The sequence below is a fragment of the Macaca nemestrina genome, chromosome 3, assembly GCF_043159975.1.
Source record: "Macaca nemestrina isolate mMacNem1 chromosome 3, mMacNem.hap1, whole genome shotgun sequence".
Taxonomy (NCBI): Eukaryota; Metazoa; Chordata; class Mammalia; order Primates; family Cercopithecidae; genus Macaca; species Macaca nemestrina.
Window position 1 is genome coordinate 89,732,347 of NC_092127.1, and position 17,727 is coordinate 89,750,073.

General features: G+C 35.2%; 1 protein-coding gene across 1 annotated transcript; it reads left to right on the forward strand.

Annotated features, from left to right (window-relative positions):
* The first annotated feature begins 216 nt into the window (after positions 1-216).
* On the forward strand, positions 217-14,631 carry LOC105486378 (all-trans-retinol dehydrogenase [NAD(+)] ADH1B). The gene is made up of 9 exons (XM_011749244.3): positions 217-323; positions 3,572-3,673; positions 4,254-4,392; positions 6,137-6,224; positions 6,322-6,541; positions 8,344-8,604; positions 10,719-10,854; positions 11,436-11,574; positions 14,351-14,631. Exons 1-9 carry the CDS (start codon positions 306-308, stop codon positions 14,373-14,375), a joined length of 1,128 nt encoding a protein of 375 aa, XP_011747546.2. The 5' UTR covers positions 217-305; the 3' UTR covers positions 14,376-14,631.
* Positions 14,632-17,727: the final 3,096 nt, after the last annotated feature.

Consider the following 17,727-nt stretch of genomic DNA (forward strand, 5'->3'; position numbering starts at 1 on the left):
AAAGAGAAAGTGATTACAATTTATCACTTAACTTAATATTTAACCTAATGAAAACAAAATCTTATCTGGAATTTGGAAGTCAATATTTTGATGGCTGGTTCAGTACCCTTTTCTTTGTTTTGACAGTCTGAGAATAATCCAATGGGTGTGGCTTAAAGACATCGGTCACATGTGGAATTGGAATTGGATGTTACACGAGCAACAAAATAAATATCTGTGCAATATATCTGCTTCATGCACTCAAGCAGAGAAGAAATCCACAAAGACTCACCAGTCTCCTGGTCTGCAGAGAAGACAGAAACAACATGAGCACAGCAGGAAAAGTAAGCAAAAAATATATTACTGTTGGTAATATATTCTCATCAGTATAACAAAGAAAGGAATACAGTATTTGATGAATAATTTAAAATTATTATCTAAATTAGAAATGATACACTGAAATATGATATGCAATATACACCTCAATATATAATGTATACTGAACTGCAGTGGAAATAAGCTATTCTTAAATATCTTCAACAGGAATGTATAAAACCTGTATCTATTAAGTCTTTATTTCCTACATTAAATAAATTTGCAAATATGATAGTTTATTCCAAACTAATGACTGATTTGTAAATCTAAAGTTAGAAAAGTCTTTAATCGCAAGTTATCTTTATAATAAGACACTATAATTCAAATGTGTTATTATTTGTATTCATATTTTTATGAACACAAGAAAGTTGTCTGACAGAAGTTTGATGAGAAGAATTTGATTCAGAAGACTGAAATATCCTTCAACCTTACTATAAAATATCTTACAAAATGCTCTTTGATCTCACAGCATTAGAATCACTAAGGTTAAGCAAGACATCAACATACAAATTCTGATTAAAAGGGGTCCATTATGATACAATTCCGGAAATTTCCACAAAAATCCCATGGAACAGCATCTTCCCCATATAAAAGTTAATATGGTTTCACAGAAAATTAATAATACAATTTGAATAATAATACAATTTGAATCACTTAGCACTAGGAATACAGATATTTGTTTTTTTCTTCTATAAATGTGTGCTTATTTGTTCAATAAGTTTACAGGTGCATGTGGTCATTCAATATAATCAATTGATATTTTTTAATTGTTTAATTACATAAACCTGTGCAACTATTTCCAGTCATTTGTTGTGTTAGGAGTGTACCACACAGTAAAATATCTCACCATGATAATTCAATTTAAAGGTTCTGAGGCTTCTCTCTACGTTGTGTGACAAGCAGGCTCATATCAATAAGACCAGCTGGAAATCACAAATAGCCCATTGTTAGTGTTCTTAGTCCACCTCACTTTACTTCCATTTACTACTAATTAATATTTACATTCCTAATAGAAAATTACTAAAATAAAGAAAATTCAAATTTACCAAACTCAACTTAAAATAATGAGTTCATAGAGCAAAAGTATAAACCAACTATATTAATGAAAATAATAACTGATGAAATAGACAATCCTCCCCTCTTGGGTGCAACATCAGTAACTTAGCTCTTTGACAGCATTTCATTTGTGTTTACCCATCCTGCATTTTATTTCCCTCAAATGCTAAATGGTGACAATACTAACATCTCTTTCATGAAGTAGTTTTGAGAATTAAATGAATACTGTAAAGCACTTAGAATCATATCTGGTACATGATTAAATATTAGCCACTATTAAATATTAAAATTTAAATAAATATTAGCCACTATCATTATTATTGCTATTTAACTTTTTGCTAACTTTTTAACATCACAGAGTACTGAAAATGTGAGGCTAGATTAATTGTTATTCTCTATACAGACAGCTTTGAGACTTTGGGAAAATTATTCAATCACTGAGTCATTTGATTCTCAATTATTTCAGCTGTAAAATAAGCCAATAATTCAATAGTACTGTCCTGGTAGCAGCCTTGTCAGGTTTAAAAATAATGCTCATTGTTTATGGCAGCACAATTTGCAATTGCAAAAATATGGAATCAACCTAAATGCCCATCAACTAACAAGTGGATAAACAAAATGTGGTACATGTACACCACGGAATACTACTCAGCTGTAAAACAGACGAAATAACGGCCTTTGCAGCAACTTGGATGGAGCTGGAGGCCGTTATTCTAAGTGAAGTAACTCAGGAATGGAACACCAAATATCCAATGTTCTCACTTAAAAGTGGTAGCTAAACTGTGAGGACATAAAGGATAAGAATGATATAAGGAACTTTGGGGACTGAGGGAAAATGGCAGTAGGGGGAATGAGAGATAAAAGACTACATATTGGGTTCAGTCTACACTGCTCGGGTGAGGGGTGCACCAAAATCTCAGAAATCATCGCAAAAGAACTTATCCATGTAACCAAAAACCACCTGTACCCCAAAACCTATTGAAATTAAAAATCAATCAATGAATTAATTTTAAAATAAAAATAATGCATATAATTTACCCAGCACAAGCCACAATGCGCCTGTCACATCATAAGCAACTAATAATAAGAAACTTCCTACTATTAGTACCTTCTGTCTAAGTATTCTGATATTTATTTTGGCATTGACCATGTTGAACATCCGACAAAGTTGAAAAATTTGACAAATAAATAATGAAAATGAATTGGCAGAAAAATAAATCTCAATTGAATTTTTAATTATATTTGCAATTATGTTGATTCTTTCTAGAAAGGGCTCTGCAAACTAGACATGCTTTACCACAGTGAAGATGGTTTTTACAGTATACTGCCAAGCACTAGAAATATATGCTGAACTTTCTTTTTAAGAACATCTATGGATAACCTCTGCTAGACAGAAATTCAAACACACTGTTTCTCCAGTTTTAAAATATACATGTGTGGGTCTGAGTCTATACACACATACGTGCGCGCGCACACACACATACCACCAACTCTAATCTCTATAATATTTGGCTCAAATCTAAGCTGGAAAGAGTCTCTACACATAAATTAGATTACAAAACAGGCTGCCAAAGATAAGTTCAAATGAGTAGGAAACAAGTAGCACACAGAAGTGGTGGAGAGAGAAAATTAAAAGAGGACAATAAGCAAATAGGGAGAGAAAGAAACATCATCGTACGCAGGAAGATAAACCCATATAACTGTTCTTATAGAGTCAGATCCTTTTGGCCTAAGCAGAAAATTGAGCAAGAAAGCAGTTTATGTTATGGAGACAGATACTGACTCTGTCAGCAAAATAAAGGTGATTTCTAACTTCATGTATCAGCCAACAGTTGTGGGTAAACAAGCATTTTCAGGACAGTATTAGGAAATATCAGGAATAAACAGCTTCAGAGAAAAATACAACAGCATAAAAATGGCCTAAATAAATATATTCCGTTTTTCTCAATGTCTTATGATACTTTGTTTAGCTTTCCTTATGTTATTGCTTTTTAAAAAGATACTTTTATTCTCTTTATAAACCAGAGTACTTCATTTCCATGGAGCACTTGTTAGGTACCAGACATGGGACCCAATATTACATGTACAAAGATGAAAAGACACAATTTCTGACTTCAAGAGTGGGAAAACACTGGTACCATCTCTCTGTTTGATTTTCTAGGTAATCAAATGCAAAGCAGCTGTGCTATGGGAGGTAAAGAAACCCTTTTCCATTGAGGATGTGGAGGTTGCACCTCCTAAGGCTTATGAAGTTCGCATTAAGGTGAAGTATTTTGCCATTTGTATTTCATTTTACATTTTAAAAACTCAGAGAATATTAAAGTGGAAACATCAAAAAATCCGCTAAGAGGCATATCTTATATGATCATCCAGAAAATACAATTACATTTGTTGTCAAGGAAAGGTATAAATATAAATTTTAAATGTTTAAAAAGTGATCAAAGAGTACATACAGTATAATTCCAGTAAAATACAAAAGAATTTATATGTTTGTACAGAAAAAAATTCCAAAGGATATTTATCAAGACTTCAAAATCAATTAACATTATTTTCCAAGTGTTACCTTGCTATTTCTACTTCTGTTTTTTAAAGCTTGCATTCTTGTATAAGACTTAAATATTTCAGATTATTCTAAATTGTTTAATTCAAGAAGGGAAGGTAGAGACGGGTTTTAGACTGAATAACCTTGAGGATAAACCGAATCTTTCATATTTAGGATTAGTAGGGAGTATTAGCAAAACCCTTGAATATATTTTAGAAGCACAATTTCAGGAATTTGGGTATGTTAAATTTATCTAGTTACAATCTTTTCTGAATCTGAACATCTTCTCTTTATTCTGTAGATGGTGGCTGTAGGAATCTGTCGCACAGATGACCACGTGGTTAGTGGCAACCTGGTGAGCCCCCTTCCTGCGATTTTAGGCCATGAGGCAGCCGGCATCGTGGAAAGTGTTGGAGAAGGGGTGACTACAGTCAAACCAGGTACAGGATTCACACTCAGGGAACACGCTTGGTTGACCATCCCAGGATTTCCCAGCCTGGATGAGGAAACCGAGGCAACGAGAGACAGAAGGGCTTGCAGAAGGTCACCGCGCAGCCAGGACTTCAGGGGTTTCCTCTTTCCCTCTCTGCCTGCCTGACTCAAGCATGTATGTCTTCAGGCAGGCATGTATTCTACCCATCAACCATTGTGTACTGAGTATCTACTAGACGCCAGGCACCAGGTTAGAGCCTGGATATACGTGAGGATCAAAAGGGACACAGTGCCTACCAGTGTGGCATTCATAATCTAGTAACTTCCGTGTTAGTGTTGCTGAACACCGTCTTCTGTCAGGGCCTAGACAGAAGTAGAAACGGGAGGAGGGAAAAAACTTAAATATGGAAACTGTTCAGTGCTGAGTTCACAAAATGGAGGCTGCGTGGTTACGGCTGAATAAACATGACCTTTTCTTAGGTGACCTATGCTGCTCCTTCACCAGTTTCCTTTTCCAACATGGTCTCCCTTCCTGAGCATGGAATCAATGAAACAGGCTAGGTGAAAGGAAATGAAAGAAACATAGAAGGAAACGTCCCGCCATCAACAATATCTGCCTTATTACCTTTAGCCTTGCTTAAATGCAACTGGTTACAGATTGCTAATTATTTTATCTTCAATATTTATTTTACCCTAATCTTACGTATTAATATAAATACTTTTAGAAGCAAAGGGTTAATAACTAGGACATTGCCATACTATCATTTTCACATAAACTTTACCTATAAAATGTTAATGCACCAACCATTTTTCTTGATCATGTGGAATGTATAGCATAGGTGATTGAAAATAAAAATTATATTTAATTCTTAAAAATCACTTTAGCCTGTAGATTCACCCTGCCCCCTTACCAAATACCAATTTAAACTGTGAACAGAAAATAATAAAATAAACTGTCCAAATTAGGTTTTAGCTCTATTTCTTTTAGCTAGAAATAAATTAACAACAAAATGACAGCCTTACTTTTTACCCCTACTCCCTCCACCACAACAGGAAAAGTAGATAATTCACAAATTATCAGCTAAAAATATTTGTAAGTCAATTCTTATCCTAAAAGAAAGTGCCTCACTTCTTGTGAAGGGCTGAAGCTTTCAGAGAAATTTCTGGAATTCTTCTTTGTCTCATTTTTGTTAGCTTTTCTGGAGAAAAAAAAAAAACCTAGAATTTTTTTAAAGCATTCATTTCATAAAAAAAATAAGCACAATCACTTTGAAAAGCCAAGAATTGGTTCAAAATTCTCGTATGTATTTTAAATCAATATTTTACAAAATACCAGATCTTCCCAATATCTACGGGCCCTATAATAGATGACTTTCAACTAAAATTTGTATTTATAGTAAGAATATTTAAGTTTTAATTAGTTAAAGTTTAAATAAAATGATGTTTGCAAAGCCTACAGGAGAAATCAGTACACTGCATAAAAGTTAACTATTAATACAGAGGAAGCAATTTTTTTAATCTGTGGGATCCCCCACATTTGTGTTTTCTCTTTAGGAATCCTCAGGCACTTATAAACCCAAACTGAAAACAATGCTGTGGCAGGCATTGAAAAATGACATAATTATGATTGAACTCTAATCCTTAAAGACTGTTAAAGAAACATGCTTCTAATCAATACACCTGAGCTTTAAGTTTTTGCTGTATTAATTCCTGCATAGAAATTTAAGAAGAACTTGTTTTATTCCTCTCCAGGTGATAAAGTCATCCCGCTCTTTACTCCTCAGTGTGGAAAATGCAGAGTTTGTAAAAGCCCAGAAGGCAACTACTGTGTGAAAAATGAGTAGGTTTCTGATGCTCTCTTTACACAGACTTTGAGTTTGCACATTAGTTATAATCCTGTCTCAAGCCTTTGTGTGTCTGTATATTGCACTGCCCAGTCTGAGCAATCCTCGGGGGACCCTGCAGGATGGCACCAGGAGATTCACCTGCAGGGGGAAGCCCATTCACCACTTCGTTGGCACCAGCACCTTCTCCCAGTACACGGTGGTGGATGAGAATGCAGTGGCCAAAATTGATGCAGCCTCGCCCCTGGAGAAAGTCTGCCTCATTGGCTGTGGATTTTCGACTGGTTATGGGTCTGCAGTTAATGTTGCCAAGGTGGGAATGACAATGGATAAGAAAACTGCTTACTTGCAGACTGTCAGGAAAAAAAGTGAAGCAATTTCTTGCAAGAATCATAGATTATTTTTGTAGACTTGAAGTGTCCATTATGAGTACAAAAATGACCCAGAAAGAATTGAGAGCGCATGCTAGAAATTTCACCAATTTATTGCAGATAAAAAGTTGTTAAGAGTAAAGATGTCGTTTACAATAATTTTTCCTCTGAATTTGCTGTTTATGGGAGCATGAAATTTTAGGCCTGAGAACTCATGTAGTAATTCATTCAACAATTAGAGAGCACCTATACAAGCCTCAGGCACCAGGGTTTCTGCTAGGTTCTGAGATAGCAAAAGTAAATGAAATAAGCGTTTGCCCTTGAGGAGCATCTAGTCTGTGGATCCTCTACTCCCAGAATTAGGAGCAACAGTAGAGTCCAAAACCTTACCTGATGCACTTCCAAACCAAGGCTCACCCACTCTGGATTCTTAGACGGAAAGTAATGAAGCTTCAGTGATGCGTAATTCACTCATTATGGGATTTCACTGCTAAAACGAACTCCCCTGCCATGAACACACACATGTATTTCAGAAGTGGTAAATTTCAAGCAGAAATTCTTTAAAGGCTCCTCATCTGAGTAGGCTGAAAATCTAGTAGTATGCTTTATTTTATGAAAGCAAGGTCCAGAGTTATAAAGATATATGCCCAAAGTCTCAGTGCTGAGACTAAAATATCTTTTTAATATGAGAGCTGAGATTAAGATATCTTTTTCAAATATCCTGCTGAATCTTAGCTCGCAATACGTAATTATTAGTGTTTTAAAATCACAGTCATAAGTCTTGTATTTTTCTAAGTAAAGTAGAAAATGGTGTTGTCCGCATAGTATGAATAACACTTGGTGAATGAATGAGTGAATAGACACCCTTAAGGGAATATAAGGATGAGATTACTTGGGACAGGAAAGCATGTTACCCACAATGAAGACTGACTGTGGGAGACTAGGTTTAATATATAACCACTAGCCAACCAAAAAAAAAATTCAGAAGGCATCTTTTCTAAATTTCTGACTTTAGCACTTAGTATCTTGTTCAGTTGCCTCATCCGTGTTAGCAGGTGGTCAAAGAGAGCCTACCCAAGACAGAAGATGAGGCTACTCATAACAGTAGATTGTATTTATTATTGACATATAGACAAGTGTTTCATTGCTGTGTTGTTCGCTAGTGTATTTTTAAAGCAGGGATATACTTGTCACAACTACTGAACATAAATGAACCAAGGCGTTAATTACTGAGGGTTTAAGTGGAATATTTTTCAGTCTCCTGGAGTAGCCTTTTCCACTAATTTTATTTTCCAAATATTGCCTTGGTGTATGTATGAGATATTGAAGCTAACTATCATGGGATTTCAGCATCGAGAGTCCCTTCAAGATTGTAATCACTGCCATCTGGATCTCAAAGATCATCCAGTCCCCTGGTTCCCAGCCTGACCTTCCCATTGGAGTCACCTGGGAACTGAGTTCCACCTGCAGAGATTCTCATTTAATTGACATGGGCTGTGACCTCGACAGTGGGATAGTTTGTAAAGCTCCCCAGAAGAATCTAATATGCATCAGTTTGACAACCACTCAACTAGTTCATCCCCTTGAATTTAAAAATAAAGCAACCGAAGTCAGAAGAGATTTTGATAAAAGGTTGGACAGAAGAGTCTGAGTAGCTCTTGATAAACACGTCGGCATGGCACTTTATAAAGCTTAAGCAATTTCTAACAAACATAATTCATTTTTGCATTTTGTGAAAACATAGGTCACCCCAGGCTCTGTCTGTGCTGTGTTTGGCCTGGGAGGGGTCGGCCTATCTGCTGTTATGGGCTGTAAAGCAGCTGGAGCAGCCAGAATCATTGCGGTGGACATCAACAAGGACAAATTTGCAAAGGCCAAAGAGTTGGGTGCCACTGAATGCATCAACCCTCAAGACTACAAGAAACCCATCCAGGAGGTGCTAAAGGAAATGACTGATGGAGGTGTGGATTTTTCGTTTGAAGTCATCGGTCGGCTTGATACCATGGTATGTACCATGATATGCCCTGAGATTTCTGTCTCTGCAACCTGGAAGATGCATTTAGGCAGCAAAATATATGTTCTATGTATAAAGGATATTTTTAATGATGAATGGAAATTTCCCATCATCTATTACCTGGCTTGTTTAATTTTTGTTATGGGAAATCTTTTCTTCCATCAACTATGCAAACCTGTCTCAAGTCATATTTCCTCTAGAGGAAAAGAAAAGGGCTTGTTTTTCTTAACTGAGCATTTACAGATTTACTTTATTAATTTTTAGTTTAAAACTGTAAGTTCAAGTAAACATAAATAATACAAATTCTGTTCTCATATTGAAATGTTCTATTTTTCTCCCACATTCTTAAAAAAAATGGCTCAATAATTTTGCATATGTTCTTAATAAATTCCAAATTTTTAACATGTTAGTATTTGGCCAAAAGAAATGAGCAATTTTAGGCCAACTGCTGTTTTATTAACAACATTATGCCCTAAGGAAATTGACTGCTTTGAGACATCACTGTATTTTATCACATAAACGGGACAGTGCCTGGCACATAGCTAGTACCCAATACTAGTTGGACTGAATACTTTGAAAAGTCAACAGTCTCTACTAAAAATACAAAAATTAGCCAGGTATGGTGGTGTAGCGCATACCTGCAATCCCAGCTACTCCGGAAGCTGAGGCAAGACAATCACTTGAACCCAGGAGGCGGAGGTTGCAGTGAGCCAAGATCGCACCATTGTACTCCAGCCTGGATGACATAGTGAAACTCCGTCTCAAAAAAAAAAAAAAGGAAAGAAAATAGAAAAAAAGAAAAGTCACCTAGGCTGAAGTGCAGTGGCATAATTATAACTCGCTGCAGCCTCAACCCCCGGGACTCAAGCGATTCTCCTACCTCAGCCTCCAAAAGTGCTGAGAGTATAGGCACGAGCCACCACACCCAGCCTCAGTTGGCATTATTGATATGAAATACTATTTCCAATCTTGCAGTGCTTACATCATCTTTGGCTTATTACATGGTATTTCTTCCAAACAGTTACAAATATCAATTGCAATGGGAAACACATCTCTAGCTATATTTCACCTACCCAGAATTCTCTAGAATCCTACTCAAAAAGTCTCCAGAAACCAACAAATTTCCATTGCTGAGGTTTTCTAGAAGGTCCAGCAGTGTGGGTAACAGGGAGTGGCACCCTAAGATCAAAGCTCTCGGCAGCCATGACCTGGGACAGATGCCACAGAGGAATAAAATGTCAAAAGAATTCAATTTTTTCCAGGGCTACAGCTTTTCTCTTTATACTCTATTTCCATATTTTCATCCATTTTCTCATGTGGAACTCGAACGTACCTTATCTTTATCTCAAGATACCAAATGTCTGACAGCCACATGTTCTGAGGATGTGTGGTCTTCCAAAGGTCAGAATCCAAAATCAAAGAACTAATCATTATATACTACAGGGATCCTAAACTATTTTCTAACTACAGAACGTGTTCCAAAAGCTGACTGGAAAACATTTTCTGAACTGTCTCTTGAGGTTTCCAAATAATCAGTGTATTTTAATGTAAAACCAGTATGTATTTGGGGAAGTAATAAAACAATATTTAAAACATGTCCATTTGAGAAATGGACAGTAGAATAGGAATCCACTTAAGAAGGAGACCATCAAATGGACAAGAGACAAATTTCAGTGATGTAATCATTTATCTTGTTCACCGTCAAAATATCTGGTTGAAAGTACTGGGTTCAAAATACCTATGTAATAAATCAATGAAAAATGATTTAACCAATTCACAGATCACCTGAGAATTATGTGATGATGAAATTTTATGCTTTATGTATGTTTATAATGATGTCTGCCTCCTTATTCCTTTATTAGGAAGAATTAAATGCACTCCAATTTATTCATCCATTCTTTCATTAAAAAAAAAAACCACTTTCTGGGCATTTCCTAAATCCAAACCACTATCCTATTCAGAAAAGGGGAATTAAGGAGGAAACGACATAATCTCTTTCCTCTACACACTCACAGTCCAGCTAAGCCTATTACATGATATTCTGCATTATGAGTAGGAACTATGCAACTCCACGTTAAAGATGCCAAATATTCACTTTATTCCAGATGGCTTCCCTGTTATGTTGTCATGAGGCATGTGGCACAAGCGTCATCGTAGGGGTACCTCCTGATTCCCAGAACCTCTCAATAAACCCTATGCTGCTACTGACTGGACGCACCTGGAAGGGGGCTGTTTATGGTGGTATGTAGTTGGGCTCAAGTGCCAAATTCTCATTAACATCAATATATCTCCACTTCTACAACTGACAAGTCAAGGTTTTGAAAACAAATCAAAAATAAATTAAAATTCCTTTTCTATCTACAGTCTCCAAATCAACTAGATATGGAACTAATGCAGACAGAAGGTCCCAATATAAACTCTTCTGTTGTCACCATAACCCAAAATCTTTCATCTCCATCTGTTTTTGTACTTGTGATTGTGTAAGGCATGGACATTTTTAGTAGAACATGGAAATCTACAACAATATTTCATATCTACGCCCAAATTTAGACAACCGATAAATTTGTTCCTCAATTTTGGGCATAAACATCTGTACTATTATTTCTATGTGAGAGACCAAAGAACTAAGAAACTTTGTTTATCTGTGATTTGTTTTACGTCAAGGCACTGTAAAAGCATATTGAAGTACTCTATCTCTTCTTATCCTCAGTTATAGCAGTCTGGAATGCAGCACCTTTTCTAAACTTGCATTTATATGGAAAATTTCTTCAATTCTTCTACTGACCCTGGTCGAATCAACAATGATACTGTCTTCTTTTCAGGCTTTAAGAGTAGAGAAGGTATCCCAAAACTTGTGGCTGATTTTATGGCTAAGAAGTTTTCACTGGACGCATTAATAACCCATGTCTTACCTTTTGAAAAAATAAATGAAGGCTTTGACCTGCTTCGCTCTGGGAAAAGGTAGAGTTTAAGTTAGTTTTCTGTTTTGCTTTTTTTTCTACCACAGGGGATTGTCTAGCAGAGAATGAAAAAGGTGGAAGGATGAGAAAAAATAGTCTCTTGGTTCTCCATTACCTGTTCAGTCTTTGCATGGAGCACTTGTAGGATCATACTGTGAGAAGCTAAAACCAGTTGCTTTGCATTTCCTATTCTGCTGAAGTCAAATTATGTTGATTACTGCAAATCTGAATGATCTGAGCCACTCAGCCTTCCTTAAAAGAGAACACTCACATTTGCCAAAAAACAAAAACAAAAAAAAACCCACAAAAAATAAGTCTATTTAAACAACCATAATTATAACATGGTGACTTTGAATCCTCATCCTTCTACCTACGTAAAGCTGACACTAAGTGTCTGCATATTTAAATAATTTTCAGGATGTCTTCGACAATTTCATTGCAGGAGTAGGTGGAACTACATTGGGATTGTTTTCTAGGTAGATAATACTAGTTTTTCTCTTTTTCTTTTGTAGTTTAAGAAAACTTTTTTTACCAATATAAGTTATCATAAAAGAGAAGAGTACTAAGCACTATTTTAAATGTTTGTCGTACATTTTCTCTGAAGCTTAGAAAAATAAGCCAATTCTATTTCCTATCTCTAACATTTAACAGTTACAACCAGCTAGTAAAATGCATTTTGTCACCTGCATTTACATGAGGCACAACTGGAAACAGGCAGTTATATCTAACCTTTGTCTTCTAGTCCAGAGTCTGAGATTTTTCTGCTATCCCACACTTATTTTCATGAGATTTTCAACTCTAAATAGTATTTCTTTGGCATTCACACAATCATTATACTAGATACTTTAACTGACAACATTCTTGAGGAAGGAAGGAAACTAGCACTCACAGAGCACCAGCTGTTCTACTAAGTATCTTACCTGCATTATCTCATGTGATTTCCAAACAGTGCTCAGTGTCAGTCTCTATCTCACTATCTTTGGGAAGAGAAACTGAGACACGGAAAAGACATGACTTTGCCAAAATCATCAAGTGGTAGTAAGGAGAGCCAGGATTCAAAAGTAGATCTTGTTATCAGCAAATCTATTCACTTTCTATTGAACCACACTGTCCCTCAAAAGCGCGTGTACATATGGAAAACAGTAGTCATCTAAGGTTAGTTATCATTGTCAATATCATCATTGGGATCATCATCATAAGATTGAAAAGATGATGGCAAATATAGAGATGAACAAAACCAGAGGACAGTGTTGAGCAACATAAGAAGTCATGAAGCATGCGTAAATTCATTTTATGAGAATGTCATATAGTAATATGCATATGTAAATATAATTAATCTTATCAATAAGCAAAGATTTAAAATTGTAATATTGAATATTGGAAAGAATAAGGTGAGTTGGGCACTTTCATGTACTTTCAGTAGTAATTGATACATACTTCTGGAAAAGCAATTTGGTAATATGTATCAGAAACCCTTAAAAAAATAACTGAATCATTTGCCCCAGCAATTCCATTTCTAGAAATCTATTCTACAGAAATAATCAACTATTCAAATATACATATATGTTTACTCGTTAGAACTTTAGAAACATTCTAAAGTTCAACACAAGGAAAATAAATTCATAAATTCCAGTCATCTATTAGAAATGAATGAAACCACCAAAAAGAAATGACTTCATTGGGAAATTCTCATGATGTAATTTTAGTCTCATTTAATGAAGAATATAAATTGTATATATTGTATATGCAATGTCTCAAATTTTCATCAAAAACAGTAAAACATGCATATATTTCTAGAAAAAGTTCATAGAAATTCAGGAAAACATTGAGAATTATTATTTCTAGGTTGGGAAATTATGGATTAGTTTTACTTTCTTCTTTCTGCTGTCTTGCATTCTCTGAATTATGTGCATATATTTTTCTCATATATGCATATGCATATACATATATATGTTAAAAATTAAAGTTATTAAAGAGTCACAAAAACTACCATTTTCTAAAAATATTTATTCATGAGAAGTTGGTTTATAGAAAGGGCATTAGTTCTAGTGTAAATGTTCCATTTGTAATCTTCACAAGAATGAAGAATCTTAGAATTAATACAAATCGACTTTATTCTCTACTTCTAAGAATCCTTAAACATCTCTGTATCAAAGGTCTTTTAAATATCCAGCATGGTCTTAACTTTGTTAAATTATCAGTTCTTTCAGGCAAGTTATCCATCATCTTATGATTTTTGCAAATTTGTATTTGGGTTTGAATCCCAACACTCCATACTAGATGTGCTACCAGAGCAAGTTACATATCTTTCTAAGTCTCAGTTTTTATAATCTCTAAAACAGAAATAATATGGAAACCTACCTCCTAGTGTTGATGTTTAGGTTGAAGTTTAAGAAAATGCAGAAAGAAAGTGACAAATAGTAAGAACTTACTGCAAGTTATTATCTAGTGTTGTTTTATATTCCTTATTACACTAGGGACGTGGGCATGCAAAAATGATTTTTTGAAGATGCTAATGTAGAATTGAAGTCTAAATGACAGGCATATTCAGAATGTTGTGAGTGAGATTAAGATTAGAGAATAAATAAAAATAAAAAAATAAAAAACAAGAGAAAACCAAAAAGGATGAACTTCCTTTGACTGGAACCAAATGTATAAATAGCGTAGCTGGGATCACAGATAGATTTTCACTAAGACAACTCAGATGCTCCATGGACTCTCACGTGGAAGCATGTGGGTTGTCTAAATGTTAACAAGTCTCTTCTTTCCTATTGCAGTATCCGTACCGTCCTGACGTTTTGAGGCAATAGAGATGCCTTCCCTTGTAGCAGTCTTCAGCCTCCTCTACCCTGCATGATCTGGAGCAACAGCTGGGAAATATCATAATTCTGCTCTTCAGAGATGTATTCAATAAATTACACATGGGGGCTTTCTAAAGAAATGGAAATTGATGGGAAATTATTTTTCAAGCAAAAATTTAAAATTCAAGTGAGAATTAAATAAAGTGTTGAACATCAGCTGGGAAATTGCAGCCAATAAACCATCCTTCTTAACCATTCTACTGTGTCATCTTTGCCATTGAGGAAAAATATTTCCTGTGACTTCTTGCATTTTTGGTATCTTCATAATCTTTAGTCATTGAACCTAGTGGAAGGGAACCTTCACTTGCCCTGAACACACACCTGCTGGGCCACTGTGCTTGAAATCTCCTACTTCTATCTCAATTTTCACTGTCGGCATTTTCCTTTTTTAAATAAAATGTACCAAATCCTTAGGGTAAAAGCTATGGTAAGGTAAAGGATAGACTCATATTTACAAGTAGTGAAGGTCCAAGAGTTCTAAATACAAGAAATTTCTTGGGAACTCATATAAAATGTCCCACATTTTACTGCAATAAAGGGTAGTGTTTTTATGGCTTTTATACTATTTTTTTATGGTTGATGTACAATTGATTTTTTAAAATAATGGCAGATTTCTTGCTTCATATGACAAAGGCTCAATTACTAATTGTAAAAACTGAACTATTCCTGGAATCATGTTCAAGAAATCTGTAATTTTTGCTCACAAAAGTACTTCCTTGACTAAATAGTATTAGTTTATGGCTATAAATGATTATTTAGATGATGACTGAAAATGCGTATAAAGTAATTAAAAGCTATATGGTGGCTTTAAGTGTAGAGATGGGGTGGCAAATGCTGTGAACTCAGAATGTAAAATTGGTAACTGAGAAATGGCACAAACACCTACATAAAATATGTATATATATTCCAGTGTAGAAATTATTGGCTAGGTCTGTAACCAAGTATGCACAGAAGTGCCTTCATAGGTGCTGAAACAGGATTATCAGAGTGACAGACACAGGAATGAAGAAGACAGGGAGAAAATGTGCATGGTTGTGAGAATATATTGCTTTGATTCTTTGACTTCTCATGATATATGAAAACAAAGATGGGGGTTGACTTCAATAATATCATGAACATATTTGAAATGAAATTCTGAGCATGGAGAAAAATTTAAATTCTGGTATTAAAAAATAATTTAAAAATATAGACAAGGAAAAAATGTTTTCATATATATGACCAAAAAAAAGATATTTCCAAAATCCTGGTGCTTTTTCATTTAAAAATAGACAACCGAAGAGGAAAATGAACAATGATGGAAATTCATGGAGGAGGAAATTAAAATGGCAAAATAGTATATTAAATGGCACTGAGACTTGGAAGTGGTCAAAAAAAAAATAAAGCAAAATGAGATATTACTGCTTACCTATTAGCTTACACGGTTGGTAGAAATGTGCATTGTCATAGGTTTCTGACAAACAATTTGTGATTTTTATTAAAATTTTAAACATGCATAGCCCAAGCAATATCACACTTGAGAATCAACTCTGTAATTATACTTGTGTATAAGAATATAGAAACAAGGCCATTAGCTATAGCCTTACTTGCAGAAGAAACAAAAATTTTTAAACTGTCTGACTGATTGACAGAATAAGGAATGATGATAACTCCTTATTTGAATGGTAAGTTGATCTTATTAAAAAAAAAAATAGGGGACTGGGCATGGTGGCTCATACCTGTAACCCCAGTGCTTTGGGAGGCCAAGGCAGGTGGATCACTTGAGCTCAAGAGTTCTAGACCAGCCTGGGCAACATGGCAAAAACCTGTCTCTACAAAAAAAACACAAAAATTAGCCAGGCATAGTGGCACATAACTGTAGTCCCAGCTACTTGGGAGGCTGAGGTGGGAGGATCGCTGGAGCCAGGAGGCACAGGTTGCAGTGAGCCATGATGGCACCATCGCACTACAGCTTGGGCAACAAAGCAAGTCCTCATTTCAAAAAAAAAAAAAAGTATCTAAAAATCTGGAAAAATTACTATGATGCATCAGAAAGTATAAAAAGCAAGGTACAGAATAATGTGTTATTATATGATCCAATTTTTGTGGAAGACAAAACAAAACAAATTAAAATTCCTATTTATTAGTATAGAGGTTCATATGAGCAGGGAGACATAGAAATGTGTGAAACAGGCTGTTCCCCTGAGAAACTGGATCTGAAGAGTTGGAGAACTAAAGTTAAGTTTTGAATCATAACTGTTTTGAACAAAATTATGTAATTTCTTTACAGACTATTTTTGAAAGTCTTGCATAGAGGCAGGACAATCAACTTTCTTTAACAATTTCTTCAAGAATGTCAATCACATTCTTTAATCATTTGTAGGAGCGTCACATCAATATTGTCAGTTATGATGAGATTTATGATTGTATTACTTTTTTACCTTATAAAGAAACAGTAATGAAAGATTCTAGCTGCCAACATGTATATGTAATTGTGAAATAATTTAAAGGTATTGTAATGGAGATTTTAATTACTTAAAAATATTTCTGACCAAATAAACGTCAAAATAATATAAACTATCACAGTCACCTCTAAAGCCTTGGGATGATATTGCTCATAGAGTCATAGAAATGTTTTTCTTACTGGATCATTCAGGAACCTAGGATTATCAATGGCAAACATATAAGTCTGGATGTAAGAAAATTCTCATAGGCCTTAATAGAAAACTTTTGGAGCTATTAAACATGAAATTATTACAAGGTCAAATAGATTTTTGGCTATCAGACTTGCAACATTAATGCAAACAAGCTCTTAGAGTTACCTGGGTAGTCCTGGATTTTGCCTTTTATCTCCCAAGTGGCTTATAAATTGATTTTTTCTTTTTTTTTTCTTTATTTATTTTATTTTATTTATTTTATTTTTTTCAGAAGGTGTCTCACTCTGTCCCCCAGGCTGGAGTGCAGTGGCGCGATCTCCGCTCACTGCAAGCTCCGCCTCCCTGGTTCACGCCATTTTCCCGCCTCAGTCTCCAGAGTAGCTGGGACTACAGGCGCCCGCCACCACGGCAGGCTAATTTTTTTTTTTTTTTTTTTTTTTTTTTTTTTAGTAGAGACGGGGTTTCACCGTGTTAGCCGGGATGGTCTCGATCTCCTGACCTTGTGATCTGCTCACCTCGGCCTCCCAAAGTGCTGGGATTACAGGCGTGAGTCACCGCACCGGGCCTCAATTCTCAAGAGATTTTTATGATATTATAGTCTTCTTTCATGTATATCATATCTTTTTGCAAATATTAATAGCTTTTAAAAAGATTTTGTAT